General features: G+C 33.3%; 1 protein-coding gene across 1 annotated transcript; it reads right to left on the bottom strand.

Moving 5' to 3' along the window:
• Positions 1-12,598: 12,598 nt before the first annotated feature.
• LOC133329725 (allantoinase-like) lies at positions 12,599-14,898 on the bottom strand (the record flags this gene model as incomplete). The annotated part of the gene is made up of 4 exons (XM_061538192.1): positions 12,599-12,751; positions 14,045-14,250; positions 14,306-14,643; positions 14,705-14,898. Coding segments are annotated over 4 exons (891 nt in total), but the record flags the coding sequence as incomplete, so codon positions are not given.
• Between the last annotated feature and the right edge of the window lie 5 nt (positions 14,899-14,903).

Raw genomic sequence — 14,903 nt, 5'->3', positions numbered from 1 at the left:
TTGGCTAACCCTGTTCTGGTGTGAACAAATAGACCAGGGATGCACAGAATGAAAATTGTGTATGTATGTGTGAGAGAAACGAAAATGCACTTAAAGGAAAATTGTAAAATTATGTTCAGTGGCTGATATTACGTTGGCCAGTGAACACGTGTCGGGTTGAGTGCGCTTGTTTGTTACTGATCGTCTAATCACAAATTGGTTATTAATAAGTAAATAAATGTATGTATATTATTTTTATTTAGGTTAATATGAAGAAGAATGTTCAAATGAGTTTAATATATTTAAAAAAGAGCAATGTTAAAAAAAAAAAAACATAATTAATTCAATACTTTTTTTATGTTTCAAAAACACACAATAAATGAATTAAAAATTTAATGATATTAAAAAAAGATTTTTGCTTAAAATAAAATAAAAAAATAAATTCAAAATTCATTTTTTGTCATTTTTCTCATTGAGAGTAAAACAATACAATAAATTACATTAATTGTAAAATTTAACTGTAACTAAAAAATAAAAATTAAAATTTCCGTAGAATTGTTTTAATATTATGTAAGGAAGACAGGAGATCACATTAAATGTGATAACAATTTAATAAAGTTCAAATATGATTTTGTTTAGAAATAAAAAAGGTATTAAGATATAAAAATAAACAAAATTAAAAAAGTTTGAAATAAAAAATTAAATCAATATTTAATTTTTTTGTTATTTTCTCATTAAAAGAATGAATTACAGTTATATTAAAATTCAATGGCAAATAAAAAATAAAAATTCATGTTTTAATATTATGTAAGGAAATAAGGAAAGATTGCGAATAACTAAACAAAAAGCTTTCGAAAATAAGTAATTGAGTTTTTAGGAAAAGAAAAATAACACTGTCGACTACATATTAAGATTTTCATAATACATATAGCATTTTAAAAACATATTTCGTCCTATTGAAATAAACTTAAATTTAAACTTCAAGAGAAGCGATGTAATGTTTTTAAAAATGTACAACCCTTGCTGGAAAAAAGTACCTCGTTTTGGAAAAACATGATTATTTAATATATTTTTCTATTGCTATATTTTTATTGCAATTCCTTATTAGCATAATACTTTTTAAGTGCGTCGCATTTAACCTATTTCTTTGTTTCGAACAAAGAAATTTTAAATCACTAAATATTTGTTCGCACAATTACGTTGATGGGAAAAATGCGACGCACTTATAGGAAATATCCTTGAGGTAAGGATATTCGGAACTCTCAATATTTTTCCAAAAACTGCAAGGTTCCACAATATTCGGCGCTTCCATTTCGCTTCTAAGTATAATAAGTTCACATTGAACTTCAAAATGATACTGTGAAACGTCGCATGTAAACGGATTTGCAAATATTTCCAACAATGGTTGTACAGCTTTAAACTCTTTAAACCGTTCTTCTATATTTTGATAGATATTATCAATAATTGATATATAATCACTAATTTTGTTCATATATTTATCGTTATAGATTTCCGCAATTTTTGGGAAATTTGCAAATTTTTTTACTTGAAAATCTTGTTTGTAGATTTGGAGATCTTTTTGAAAATTTACAAGAGTCTTCCATGCCTCACATATAATTTTCTCTTTCCCTTGAAGTTTTAAATTTACTTCATTCAAAAGAGTCGAAATATCAGATAAAAATGCTAAATCTATTATGAAGTCTTCATTTTGCAGTAAGATATATTCGTCTATTTTTTCAAGTTCTAAAAACTCAACTACTTCCTTTCTTAATTCAAATAGACGATTGAGGCTATCACCTCGACTTAACCATCTTACATCGGTGAACATTTTTAAATCACAATGAAATGACCCTTTGTTTTTTAAAAAGTTCACAAACTTGCGATGGGTAAGCGAGTGATGTCCTCCTCGAATTTTATTAATTACTTTTTCGGCTATTTTCATCGACGGATGGTTTGTTAAAAATTTTGATACCAGAGCCAGCTGGTGTATAATACAGTGAAAACTATAAAAAGTTAGTCCGTGTTTTTCCAATTGGCCAATAAATCCGTCATTTCGCCCAATCATTACGTTGGCACCATCGGTGCAAACCCCAGCCAATTTACTTGTATCCACCGTACTTAAAAGGTTTTCATTGACTGCTTCAAATATTAATTTTCCTGTTACATTAGAATACATTGAAACTAATGTAAACATGGTCTCAAATATATTATAAGCAGCATCAACCGATCGCACACAAATGAGAAGTTGACTAACGCCGTTAATATCAGTGCTTTCATCGATACAAAAAGAAAATCGTTTGCAATTTTGTAGTATCTCCGCAATTTCTTTTTCGACGCAAGTGGCCAAAAAAATGCTGTTGCGAGCAACACTAGTGCGTGACAAGGGCAGAGATTCTACAAACTCAACACAACCATGTACTTTTTGCATAGTTTTGACAAGCATTTTTTTAACATATACTCCATCTGTAAATGGCCTCCCCTGTTGTATAATACCTAGACTAATAAGACTTGATATTTCTTTTTTCAGTTCTTTACATTTCTTTTTATCGTCATTTTCCACCGACGTAACCCACGACTTTAATTTATTTAAAAATGTTGCCTTTTTTTCATCAAAAATTTTTCTTTTATCTTCGTCCGCTAAATTGCATATACTATTATGCACATTATTGAAATGTGCATTTAACACATCTCTCCTCCTCTTTTTAAATGTTTTAAAGCATAAAACGCACTGCAAATTTCCAAAAGCATTCTCAATCATGAAATATGCCTCTAACATATTTATTTTCATTTTCTTTCCACACGCCATGACAATTTTTTCTCAATGTAAAAAATAGTCAAACATGCGAGCATACCCCAACTTCGTGTTCATTCGTTGACGTCTCATCAACGACTGAATGCGGGAGAATAAAAACACTCACGAAATGAAATCACCGCTATCGTACTATTTTGTGCATTAGTGAAATAGACAAACATAACCGAAACGATTTTATTATTCGTTAAGAAGTAGAAGAAGTGGCATTCGTTTCAAGGTATGGGTTATTCCACAATAGGTTTTGAAATAGAGGTTTGGATAATTATCTCAAGCGGGTATTAAAAATGAATGAGAAATTTTAAGATTTTATTATCCGCAAGGTAAAAAAATTATAAAAGGGGAAAGTGGGAATTATACATGCTATCGAACTTTCGTTCTGATTCAGATATAACATCCTACTTCTTTCGGAATCTTTGTACGGAGGCCTAGTCATTACAAATTGTGTTCCAATAATTTCTACTCTACCCTCTGATCTTTAAATGAGGATTATATTTAAATTGTGTGTGTGTGTGTCGAAATATGCATCAAAATTGAAAACCATAAAAATTTTTAAAATATGCCGGATCTATAATCTTTAAATTTAAATTGTCCGAAAATAGGTCGGTTGAGACTATGTCGAAATATGCATCAACATTTAAAACCATAAAAATGTGCGGATCTTTTATTTGGGCGCCACATCAAAAAGTGGACCTATATTGAAAATTTTCTGCAAACAAGTTTTTTCTTGCTAACCATGAGCTCAGAAGGCCAAATTACAAAATACAGAGTAATGGGCCGAGGTCTTTAAATGGGTACTATGTAAAGTTTTTCATTCTCCAAGAACACATAAATTCCGGTCCTCTTGGATTCGGAAAATTCAGCTTTAATCTTCAAAATTCCAAAATTGTGCGGAAACTTTTTGGGAAGCTATATCAAAAAAAAATAATAATAATCCTATATTGAACATTTTCTATTGAAATTTTTTTTTTACCCTCATGAACTCGATTGGAAAATTCGGTTAAGTCCTTCAAAATACCGAAAATTGTCTTACAGTAATTTTTTTATCCTCTTGCAGAATTCTGTTTCTTAAATTCGGCTAGGATCTTTAATATACCGAAAATTGGTCGGGTCTTTTATGTTCGGACAAACAGAAAAAGAACATTAAAAAGTTTCTGCGAGATATTGGCCTTGTTTTTTGCTAACAATAAACTCAGAAGGCCAAATTACAGCCTCTTCGATAGGAAAATTCGACTAAAACCTTCAAAATGTAGGATAATAGGGCCAAGATCTTTAAATGGGGACTATGTTAAAATATGGACCAATATTGAAAATTATTTGGGAATAAATTTTGCTTCCTCCAAGAACCCAGAATGCTAAATTCCTTTAATTGGGCGCCATATTTTAAAAAGCAGACCTATATTGACATTTTTTCTGCCAATAAGTTTTTTTTTTTGCCAGTAATGAACTCGGATTGTCAAATTACAGCCACTTCGATCAGAAATGCGTCTATAAAATTTAAAATATTGAAGGCTAACTTACATTCACTTTGGGTATTATAGCTTTGTGTAGCCCCAAGAGTTTGTAACGCCGCGAAATATTGGTCCTAGACCCACCTTTAAGTATACCGATCATCATATCTCGACTAGATGAATCGATCTAGACTTGTGTGTTCGCCCGTCTGTCCATTATAATTTGTAAACACGATACAGGCCGCACTTATGGGCCAATCTTCACGAAATTTTGCATGTAGGATGGGTTCTGGTCAATGAAGACCCCTTATTGTTTTTGATAAAGATCGGTTAATATTTAGGGGATGAAATGGACCAAATACTTAATTTTTGTCGGTTTTCTGGTCGCTCCAGAGGCCGCCGTTATGGTCCGAACATCTTGAAGTTTTACATGGAGATGGGGATCGGGCCAAAGAATAAGCTTGCCTATTTTGATAAAGATCGGTCAATATTTAGCGGGTCAAACGGATCCTGACTTTTGTGTGAAAAATTGCAAAATTTTTATTCTGGGGCGTATATACTTGTTCCCGAAGGACATATACCCGAGCGTATATACTTGTTCCTGAGGACATATACCCAAGATGAGTTGTTGACCTTCAAATTGATACCAATTATGTGGCTGTATGTACTCTGATGTGGGAGTTATACGTAATTAGATAAATGTGACTATGTGCACAGTATTACTATTACTCCATTAGAGGACGGAAATGTCGCGTTGATCGCTTTGAAATTGTACATGAAGTTCCGATTATGGTCAAGGACGGCGCCAATAGTTTTCGGTTAAGTTGAGATTTCATTGTCAGATTTTCTAGACGCTCTAGTGGCAATTATTATATGCAGAACATCACATATTTTACAAGGTGAAGGGGATCTGACCAAATACTTAGAGAGGCTGTTTAGATCATGATCCGAGGGTCAAATCAACCAAAACCTAAAGTGACAAATTTTTTATTACATGACGTAAAAATTCACTTCAAGAACAAAATTTTGGAAAATATGCCAGGCTTAGAAGGTAGAGCTGTTGACCTATAATTGATCAAGAGGTTGCAAATATCACGAAATATTGCCCAGTCTCAGAATATATAACGGCAGAAAGTTAGCTTTTCGTGGTAGTTATGTAGGGTATCGTGTGGTCGGCCCCATCCGACTATACTGCTCCGCTCACTGGTTTTTTCTATATATAGTTGCTTAGCCTGATTGTATTTATAAAAAAAAAAACAATCTCAGGTGAACTAAGTACTCTGATTTTTTCTAAAGAAAAAATACCAACCCACCGGAGGAAGTCACCGAATTTTTATAAAAAAATAACACCTCAAGTGAACTGGGAACACCGATTTTTTTTAACAGATGTTTCCGGCTTTGTTTCTATAGAAAAAATACCACCCCTATAGACAAAAAACGCACATCATATGTTCTGAAGTCTCCGAATTTTTTTATAGACAAAAATAGCACCTCCAATGATCTGGGGTCTCCAATTTTTTTTTTTCAAAAATTATTAAATAATCATGCGGATTGAGGTCTCCATTTTTTTAGGAAAATGAAAATTATAGGAAAATATATATCTCAAAAATAAGTTTCTCCATGGAATACCCCATATATTTATTCACATATTATAACATATGCTTGTGTGTGTGTGTGTTTGCTATATATAATAAAATGAGCAACAGAATACGAAATAATCGTATAACGTATACGAGATACGTATGTAACAGAAATGAAAAAAGAAAAAACTGAATTCATTCGCGATAAGCTCTCAGCAATGACTACGACACACAATGCGACGTCGGCAGTGACGACGACGACGATGTTGGTGATGATGATGAGGAGGACAATGATGTCAATTTGGCGTTAAATATTTTAGGTTTAAGCGTTTTTAGTTCGATAGATTTTTGATGTCCCTACAAAGGCGTATGAATTTAAATATTTCTATTTTATAAACATTTGCAAAAATCAATATTTAACTCTTCGAAATCGAATCAATTTATCGGATTCGAATCATTAATGTAATCCACACGGTCGCTCTATTTCTCTCCGGCATCTCATTATTCTCTTTGAGATTTTTTTTTTGTAAAAAAACATTCCGAAGTTAAATATTCGACTACAGATAAACATTAAGCACTTTGGCAGTGACTATTGGCGAACGCACACATACTCTCTTAGAAAATAGATGCCGGAGAATAACAACAAAAATTTGAAAACAATTTTTGCAAAAAAAATTGTATATTCAAAATTGTGTGTTTTGGCTTGAACTACAAATTATTTTATAATTGTTGCATGCTGTTGTTGTTGTTGTTCTATTCTCTTGCATCGTGTTAATGATGGAGGAGGTTGTATATTTTTCTCCTCTATAATTTATAATTTCCTTTCACTTTAAAACAAACTGTCGAAAGATGTGAGTGAATGAAGCACTTAAAAGATAGATGGAAAAAAATAATTCTATATAGCTGAGGTCTGATCTTTTCCATAGAAAACAATTAATCGGTAGTTGGAGTAGATAGAAAATCCACGCCTTCTTTAGATTTAAAACATTCACACCTTGAAAAACTATTCCTTTAAAAAAATCGAGCCTTGTTTAGATCCTTGAAAAAATATTCGTTAAAAAAGTTATGCCTTGTGTTGGTCCTTGAAAAAATATTCTTTAAAAAATCCAGGCCTTGTGTTGGTCCTTGAAAAAATATTCTTTAAAAATTCCACTAATTTACTTACTTAGCTGGCTTGTGACAGAACTTTCGTTCCATAAGCCGAGCATAACAAAATTTTCCAGGCGCGTCAGTCTTTTGCGCAGTTTTTCCAATTTGAAAGACCCTATTCGGCAATTTTGTCTTCCACTTAATCTTTCCCCTTATTCGTGGCCTTCGCCTTCTGCGTGAATCATCAGCTGGTTCGCTTTTATATGCCTTCTGGGCTGGGGCATCTTCATCCATTCTCACAACATGGCCAACGTAGTCGCTGCAGCTCAATATGTCTAACAATGTCGATGTCCGAGAACAGCTGGTACAACTCATGGTTCATTCGACGGCGATATTCACCGTCAACGCAGATCGGCACATAGATCTTACAGAGAACTTTTCTCTCAAACACTCCAAGAGCTGCCTCATCTGCGTGCGTAAGTACCCATGCTTCAGATCCATATAACAGCACGGGTAGTATCAGCGTCTTGAATTTGGTCTGGCGGGGGTGGCCTTGCTTTTGAGTTGTTTGCTCAGACCATAGTAGCATCTGTTGGCCATCACTATCCTTCTCCGAATTTCAAAACTGATGTTTGTTTATTTTGTTTTGTTTATTCCGGTACGAAGGTATATAAAATCTTTGACTACCTCGAAGCTGTAGTTCTCAAGTTCCACAGTTGGTCCGAGCCTACTGGACGTCTTGCGCGTTGATATCATTAGCTTGGTCTTCTCGCCGTTTACTGTTGTTTGGTGTGCAGAGTGTCATTTCTGTTCACTTTTGCCTACCGTATGACCTTTTCCAGCAGGATGTTAAAAATCCTCGTTCGGTATTAAAGGGCTCCGAGAGGTCCTTTCCAACTTTAACTCATGATCATGTGCCAGTTATTGTTATCCCGCATAGCCTTATTAATTTTGCAGGAATGCCAAACGCAGACATGGCTTTATACACCTCTGAACAGATAGGGCTGTCGAATGCGGCTTTATAGTCGACGAATAGATGGAATATGTCAATGTGTTTTTCGTGGGTTTTTTCCAGGATTTGGCGCAGAGTGAAAATCTTGTCAATGGTGGATTTGCCAGGCCTGAAGCCGCATTGGTATGGTCCAATAATGTCATTTATTATTATTGGTTCTGGGGTATCCTCTTCACCACTACTATTTGATACCAGAAGTTTTTCAAACTGTTCCTTCCAGATCCTCAGCATGCTGTCTGCATCTGTCACCAGGCTTCCCTCTTCATTTCTACAGGGGGATGTGCCTGCACAAAAGCCTTCGGTTTGGTATTTTACCCGTTGGCAGAATTTTCGAACTTCTTTTTTCTTCTTTCTTCTGAAAATACGTTTCTCCTCCCTCCTTTCTCCAGATAATTCTCTCTCGTATTACGTGTTGCTATCCTATATACTGCGTTTTTCAATTCAGCGTTTCGTCCAGCAGTTGGGTAAGTTGAGCGGAGTAGGCTTCTGCTATCTGTTGTGTTTGCAGCTTTTCGACGTCAAATTTCCGTGTTAAATTAGATGGCACCTTTGCTGCTACATTAAAATGGGTGCGAATCGATATTCGCTCCTCGGATCGATCGGACGTCTAAAACACTGGATGAATACCTTCCGTCTATCACAACATGATCAATTTGATTTCTCGTTGTTCGATCAGGAGAAATCCAAGTTTCCTTGTGTATATCATGGAGGCTGAATCTTCCGACGGTGGGACCAAATATATTTTCCCTTCCGATTTTTGCACTAAAATCTCCTAGCAGAATTTTAAAAAATCCACGCCTTGGATGATGATCCTTGAAAAAATATTCTTTAAAAAATCCACGCCTTGGATGATGATCCTTGAAAAATATTCTTTAAAAAATCCACGCCTTGGATGATGATCCTTGAAAAATATTCTTTAAAAAATCCACGCCTTGGATGATGATCCTTGAAAAATATTCTTAAAAAACCACGCCTTGGATGATGATCCTTGAAAAATATTCTTTAAAAAATCCACGCCTTGGATGATGATCCTTGAAAAATATTTTTTATAAAATCCACGCCTTGAAAAATATTTTTTATAAAATCCACGCCTTGAAAAATATTTTTTAAAAAATCCACGCCTTGAAAAATATTTTTTAAAAAATCCACGCCTTGAAAAATATTTTTTAAAAAATCCACGCCTTGAAAAATATTTTTTAAAAAATATGAAAAATATTTTTTAAAAAATCCACGCCTTTGATGATGATCCTTGAAAAATATTCTTAAAAAACCACGCCTTGGATGATGATCCTTGAAAAATATTCTTTAAAAAATCCACGCCTTGGATGATGATCCTTGAAAAAATAATCTTTAAAAAATCCACGCCTTGAAAAATATTTTTTATAAAATCCACGCCTTGAAAAATATTTTTTAAAAAATCCACGCCTTGAAAAATATTTTTTAAAAAATCCACGCCTTGAAAAATATTTTTTAAAAAATCCACGCCTTGAAAAATATTTTTTAAAAAATCCACGCCTTGAAAAATATTTTTTAAAAAATCCACGCCTTGAAAAATATTTTTTAAAAAATCCACGCCTTTAAAAATATTTTTTAAAAAATCCACGCCTTGAAAAATATTCTTTAAAAAATCCACGCCTTTGATGATGATCCTTGAAAAATATTCTTAAAAAACCACGCCTTGGATGATGATCCTTGAAAAATATTCTTTAAAAAATCCACGCCTTGGATGATGATCCTTGAAAAAATAATCTTTAAAAAATCCACGCCTTGAAAAATATTTTTTATAAAATCCACGCCTTGAAAAATATTTTTTAAAAAATCCACGCCTTGAAAAATATTTTTTAAAAAATCCACGCCTTGAAAAATATTTTTTAAAAAATCCACGCCTTGAAAAATATTTTTTAAAAAATCCACGCCTTGAAAAATATTTTTTATAAAATCCACGCCTTGAAAAATATTTTTTAAAAAATCCACGCCTTGAAAAATATTTTTTAAAAAATCCACGCCTTGAAAAATATTTTTTAAAAAATCCACGCCTTGAAAAATATTTTTTAAAAAATCCACGCCTTGAAAAATATTTTTTATAAAATCCACGCCTTGAAAAATATTTTTTAAAAAATCCACGCCTTGAAAAATATTTTTTAAAAAATCCACGCCTTGAAAAATATTCTTTAAAAAATCCACGCCTTGAAAAATATTTTTTAAAAAATCCACGCCTTGAAAAATATTTTTTAAAAAATCCACGCCTTGAAAAATATTTTTTAAAAAATCCACGCCTTGAAAAATATTTTTTAAAAAATCCACGCCTTGAAAAATATTTTTTAAAAAATCCACGCCTTGAAAAATATTTTTAAAAAAATCCACGCCTTGAAAAATATTTTTTAAAAAATCCACGCCTTGAAAAATATTCTTTAAAAATCCACGCCTTGTGTTGCTACTTAAAAAAATATTCTTAAAAAACACGCTTTGGATGATGGTTGGATTTTTTTCTATAGAAAAAAAATCCGACCTCAGTTCCTACGAATTATTATTGAAGACCATTTTCTTGACTGCAGGAGAGCGAATGTGTCGATACTTTCTCATTTATCAATATTTATATTTGATTTTTGTTATTCTGCTGTTTATACTGGGTCATTTACATACACACACATGGTGTGTGTGCTTGTGTATGTAGAATGGTCAGCCACTTAGTCGGCCAGCTATTGTTGCCCCCCCCAAGTTCCCTCCTCCTCACGCCCCTTACGCCCACAACCAACCAAAGCAAACATTTCTTTTAATTCGTTGACTTTTAAGCTTATTACGTAGTATTGCTGACAAATGAGTAACGCAAATAATTGTGTTACCAACAAAATTTCTTTTCAAGCTCTCCCTCCCTTTCTCTCATGCTCCTCTCTTTCCACTCTTGTTCACATGTTTGTTACCTTGTTTATTTTTTTTCGGTTTTGGCTAAGAGAGGGAATTCTTTGGTTATTTTAGCAAGTTTTTGTTATTGTGGATGAACCACTTTTTGAAATATTTACATTGAGTGAATGTGTGTGTGTGTGCGTGTGTACACATGAGTGTTGGTTTGTTTGTTCTCATGCGTGTGTGGCTTGTGTCTTACATTTTGTAGTTTGTTTTGTGGTCTTTAATTTTATTTTATTTCTTCGAACCATTACGTTTTGTTGTTTTATCATCATCATCTTCTTCTTCCTCACCGTTGTTGTCGTCTTCGTCAGTCATTTCGTAGCACCTGCTAAACAAATATTTGTGATAATCCGAGGAGAAGAAAAAAAACGAGATGTGTGTGTGTGTGTGTGGATAGTCATGTTGAATGTACGTGACTCCGAACTAGGCTACAGTTGTCTATTAAAGAAGGTGTAGAAGGATGAGAGAAATGCCTTTATTAACTCACCATGCGTATACTTAATATTAATTCATGATATGAATAATACGCCCAAGGGTGTTGGGCTTTTATGGATTATTATGGTGAAAGGCGTGGATTTTTTAAAGAATATTTTTTCAAGGATCATCATCCAAGGCGTGGATTTTTTAAAAAATATTTTTTCAAGGATCATCATCCAAGGCGTGGATTTTTTAAAAAATATTTTTTCAAGGATCATCATCCAAGGCGTGGATTTTTTAAAAAATATTTTTTCAAGGATCATCATCCAAGGCGTGGATTTTTTAAAGAATATTTTTTCAAGGATCATCATCCACGCCGTGGATTTTTTAAAGAATATTTTTTCAAGGATCATCATCCATGGCGTGGATTTTTTAAAGAATATTTTTTCAAGGATCATCATCCAAGGCGTGGATTTTTTAAAGAATATTTTTCAAGGATCATCATCCAAGGGGTGGATTTTTTAAAGAATATTTTTTCAAGGATCATCATCCAAGGCGTGGATTTTTTAAAGAATATTTTTTCAAGGATCATCATCCAAGGCGTGGATTTTTTAAAGAATATTTTTTCAAGGATCATCATCCAAGGCGTGGATTTTTTAAAGAATATTTTTCAAGGATTATCATCCAAGGCGTGGATTTTTTAAAGAATATTTTTTCAAGGATTATCATCCAAGGCGTGGATTTTTTAAAGAATATTTTTTCAAGGATTATCATCCAAGGCGTGGATTTTTTAAAGAATATTTTTTCAAGGATCTATAAAAGGCATGGACTAAAAAAAAAATTTTTTAGGAAACCTGACTGTTAAAAAAATCTCATATATTTATTATTTAGCCCATCTAATTCTCTAATTGTCTATCTCCTCTCCAATTTAGACCACGTGTTTCCCACTGCCACTTGTTACACGTGGACTTGTTACAAGACCACTTGAATTGGTGGGGGATACATATCGAGTGTCTTTGTCACACGTCATTTAAGAGGAATCTCTTGGGTTGACATGTTCGAACACAACATGTGTGCTGTTGTTACACTTATCCCCCAGTCGGGAGACGGTTCACTGATTGTCATAGCAAAAAAAAAAAAAAAATCAAAATAGAAAATAACACATACAACCTCACATACCATACAACGTATGATAAATGTTTGCTAAGTATACGCACCCAAGCACAGTGGTTAGTAGAAGAATAAAACTAAACATTTTTTAAACAAAATTTGAAAGGAGTTTTATTTTACAAAAATATTTACAAATATTTTTCAGCACCTTGATTTAAAAATATTATTTTTTAATTTTTCTTCTTTATTGAAATTTCACAACTTTCTTGACATTTTTTCGGAGAACAATTCTTCCCAGAGGTTGACCAAATCCCTCATGTTGCTGATAAACATGCAGGCCGCGTACAACTGTAGCATGGACCATACCGCGTAGACGTTGATTCATATAAGGTGTGGCCTGAAAAAAATAATTTAGAAAAAAACTTTAAAGAATATTTTTTCAAAGGTCTCTCCAATGCGCGGATTTTTTAAAAAATACTTTTTCAAGGGTCTATATTTTCTGGGTGTATCGAAGGGGTGGATTTTTTAAAAATATTTTTTTCAAGGGTCTATATTTTCAGGATGTATTGAAGGCGTGGATTTTTAAAAAAAATATTTTTTCAAGGGTCTATACTTTCAGGGTGTATCGAAGGCGTGGATTTTTAGAAAATATTTTTTAAAGGGTCTATATTTTCAGGGTGTATCGAAGGCGTGGATTTTTAAAAAATATTTTTTCAAGGGTCTATATTTTCAGGGTGTATCGAAGGCGTGGATTTTTTAAAAAAATATTTTTTTCAATGGTCTATATTTTCAGGGTGTATCGAAGGCGTGGATTTTTAAAAAAAATGTTTTTTCAAGGGTCTATATTTTCAGGGTGTATAGAAGGCGTGGATTTTTAAAAAAATGTTTTTTCAAGGGTCTATATTTTCAGGGTGTATCGAAGGCGTGGATTTTTAAAAAATATTTTTTCAAGGGTCTATATTTTCAGGGTGTATCAAAGGCGTTGATTTTTTAAATAAAATATTTTTTTCAAGGGGAAATATTTTCAGGGTGTATCGAAGGCGTGGATTTTTTAAATAAAATATTTTTTTCAAGGGGCTATATTTTCAGGGTGTATCAAAGGCGTGGATTTTTAAAAAATATTTTTTCAAGGGTCTATATTTTCAGAGTGTATCGAAGGCGTGGATTTTTAAAAAATATTTTTTCAAGGGTCTATATTTTCAGAGTGTATCGAAGGCGTGGATTTTTAAAAAATATTTTTTCAAGGGACTATATTTTCAGGGTGTATCGAAGGCGTGGATTTTTAAAAAATATTTTTTCAAGGGTCTATATTTTCAGGGTGTATCGAAGGCGTGGATTTTTAAAACATATTTTTTCAAGGGTCTATATTTTCAGAGTGTATCGAAGGCGTGGATTTTTAAAAAATATTTTTTCAAGGGTCTATATTTTCAGAGTGTATCGAAGGCGTGGATTTTTAAAAAATATTTTTTCAAGGGACTATATTTTCAGGGTGTATCGAAGGCGTGGATTTTTAAAAAATATTTTTTCAAGGGTCTATATTTTCAGAGTGTATCGATTTTTTTTAAAAATTTTTAAAAAATTACGTTTTACTGAGGGCCCATTTTTTTTAAATTTCTGTTAGAAAAAAATTACACAGATCTGAGTTACTACTGAAGACATTTTTTAGGATTTTTTTCCGAAAAAAACCCACCTTATTGGTCGAAAACAGCATATCCGCATCGACATGAAATTCTGCATCCGGATCCCAAATACAAAAGTCAGCATCATAACCCTCAATAATTTTACCCTTAGAATTTTCCAGGCCACACAGAATAGCGGGATTTTCACACATTGTCTTGTAGAGATGTTGCATCCCGAGGCCATGTTTTTCACAATGGGTCCACATTACCGAAAGACCTTCAAATAAAATGTTCTTAATGAAAATAATATATCCAATATTCTTTAAACTTACCCAATTGCAGTGACGAGATCCCAGGCCAAGCATTTAGAAAATTACCACGTGTCCTACCATAGGTGAGGCATTTTGGTCCCGGAGTGGCAGGAGAATGATCTGAGGCAATGATATCTATCACACCCGACTTTATACCATCCCACAGGGCAGCCTGATTGGAGCGGGCTCTAATCGGCGGATGGGTTTTAAATTCTGTGCGACAGTCTTCAACATCTTCAGCTGCTAAACTGAGATAATGGGGACAAGTTTCGGCAGTCAGCTTGGCACCCTTGGCCTTGCAATCCCGAATGATGGGCAGGACTTCGTTGGCACTTAGATTCAGGAGGTGAAAATGTTTCCTAAGGATAATTTAAAAAAAAAATATTTAATCGATTTTTTACTTTGCCCTGATCTCCTTACTTCTTGTGTTTCACTGCCAATTCCGCAATTGTCCTCACAGCCTTAATTTCCATTTCTGCGGGTCTTGTCCTGAGAAATGACTCATAACATTTAGGTTCCTCTTCATTGGCTTTAATTGGAATGTCAAGAGCTTCTTCGGCATGAACTGCTATTAGAATTCCATCATCGACTTTTTGCAACACGGTCTCCAATTGTTCCT

Source organism: Musca vetustissima, unplaced genomic scaffold, assembly GCF_032173495.1.
Source record: "Musca vetustissima isolate MV318-11 ecotype Yass unplaced genomic scaffold, APGP_CSIRO_Mvet_v1 utg125821, whole genome shotgun sequence".
NCBI lineage: Eukaryota > Metazoa > Arthropoda > Insecta > Diptera > Muscidae > Musca > Musca vetustissima.
The sequence above is the reverse complement of the archived record's forward strand: the minus strand, read 5'-3'. Positions and strand labels throughout refer to the sequence as shown.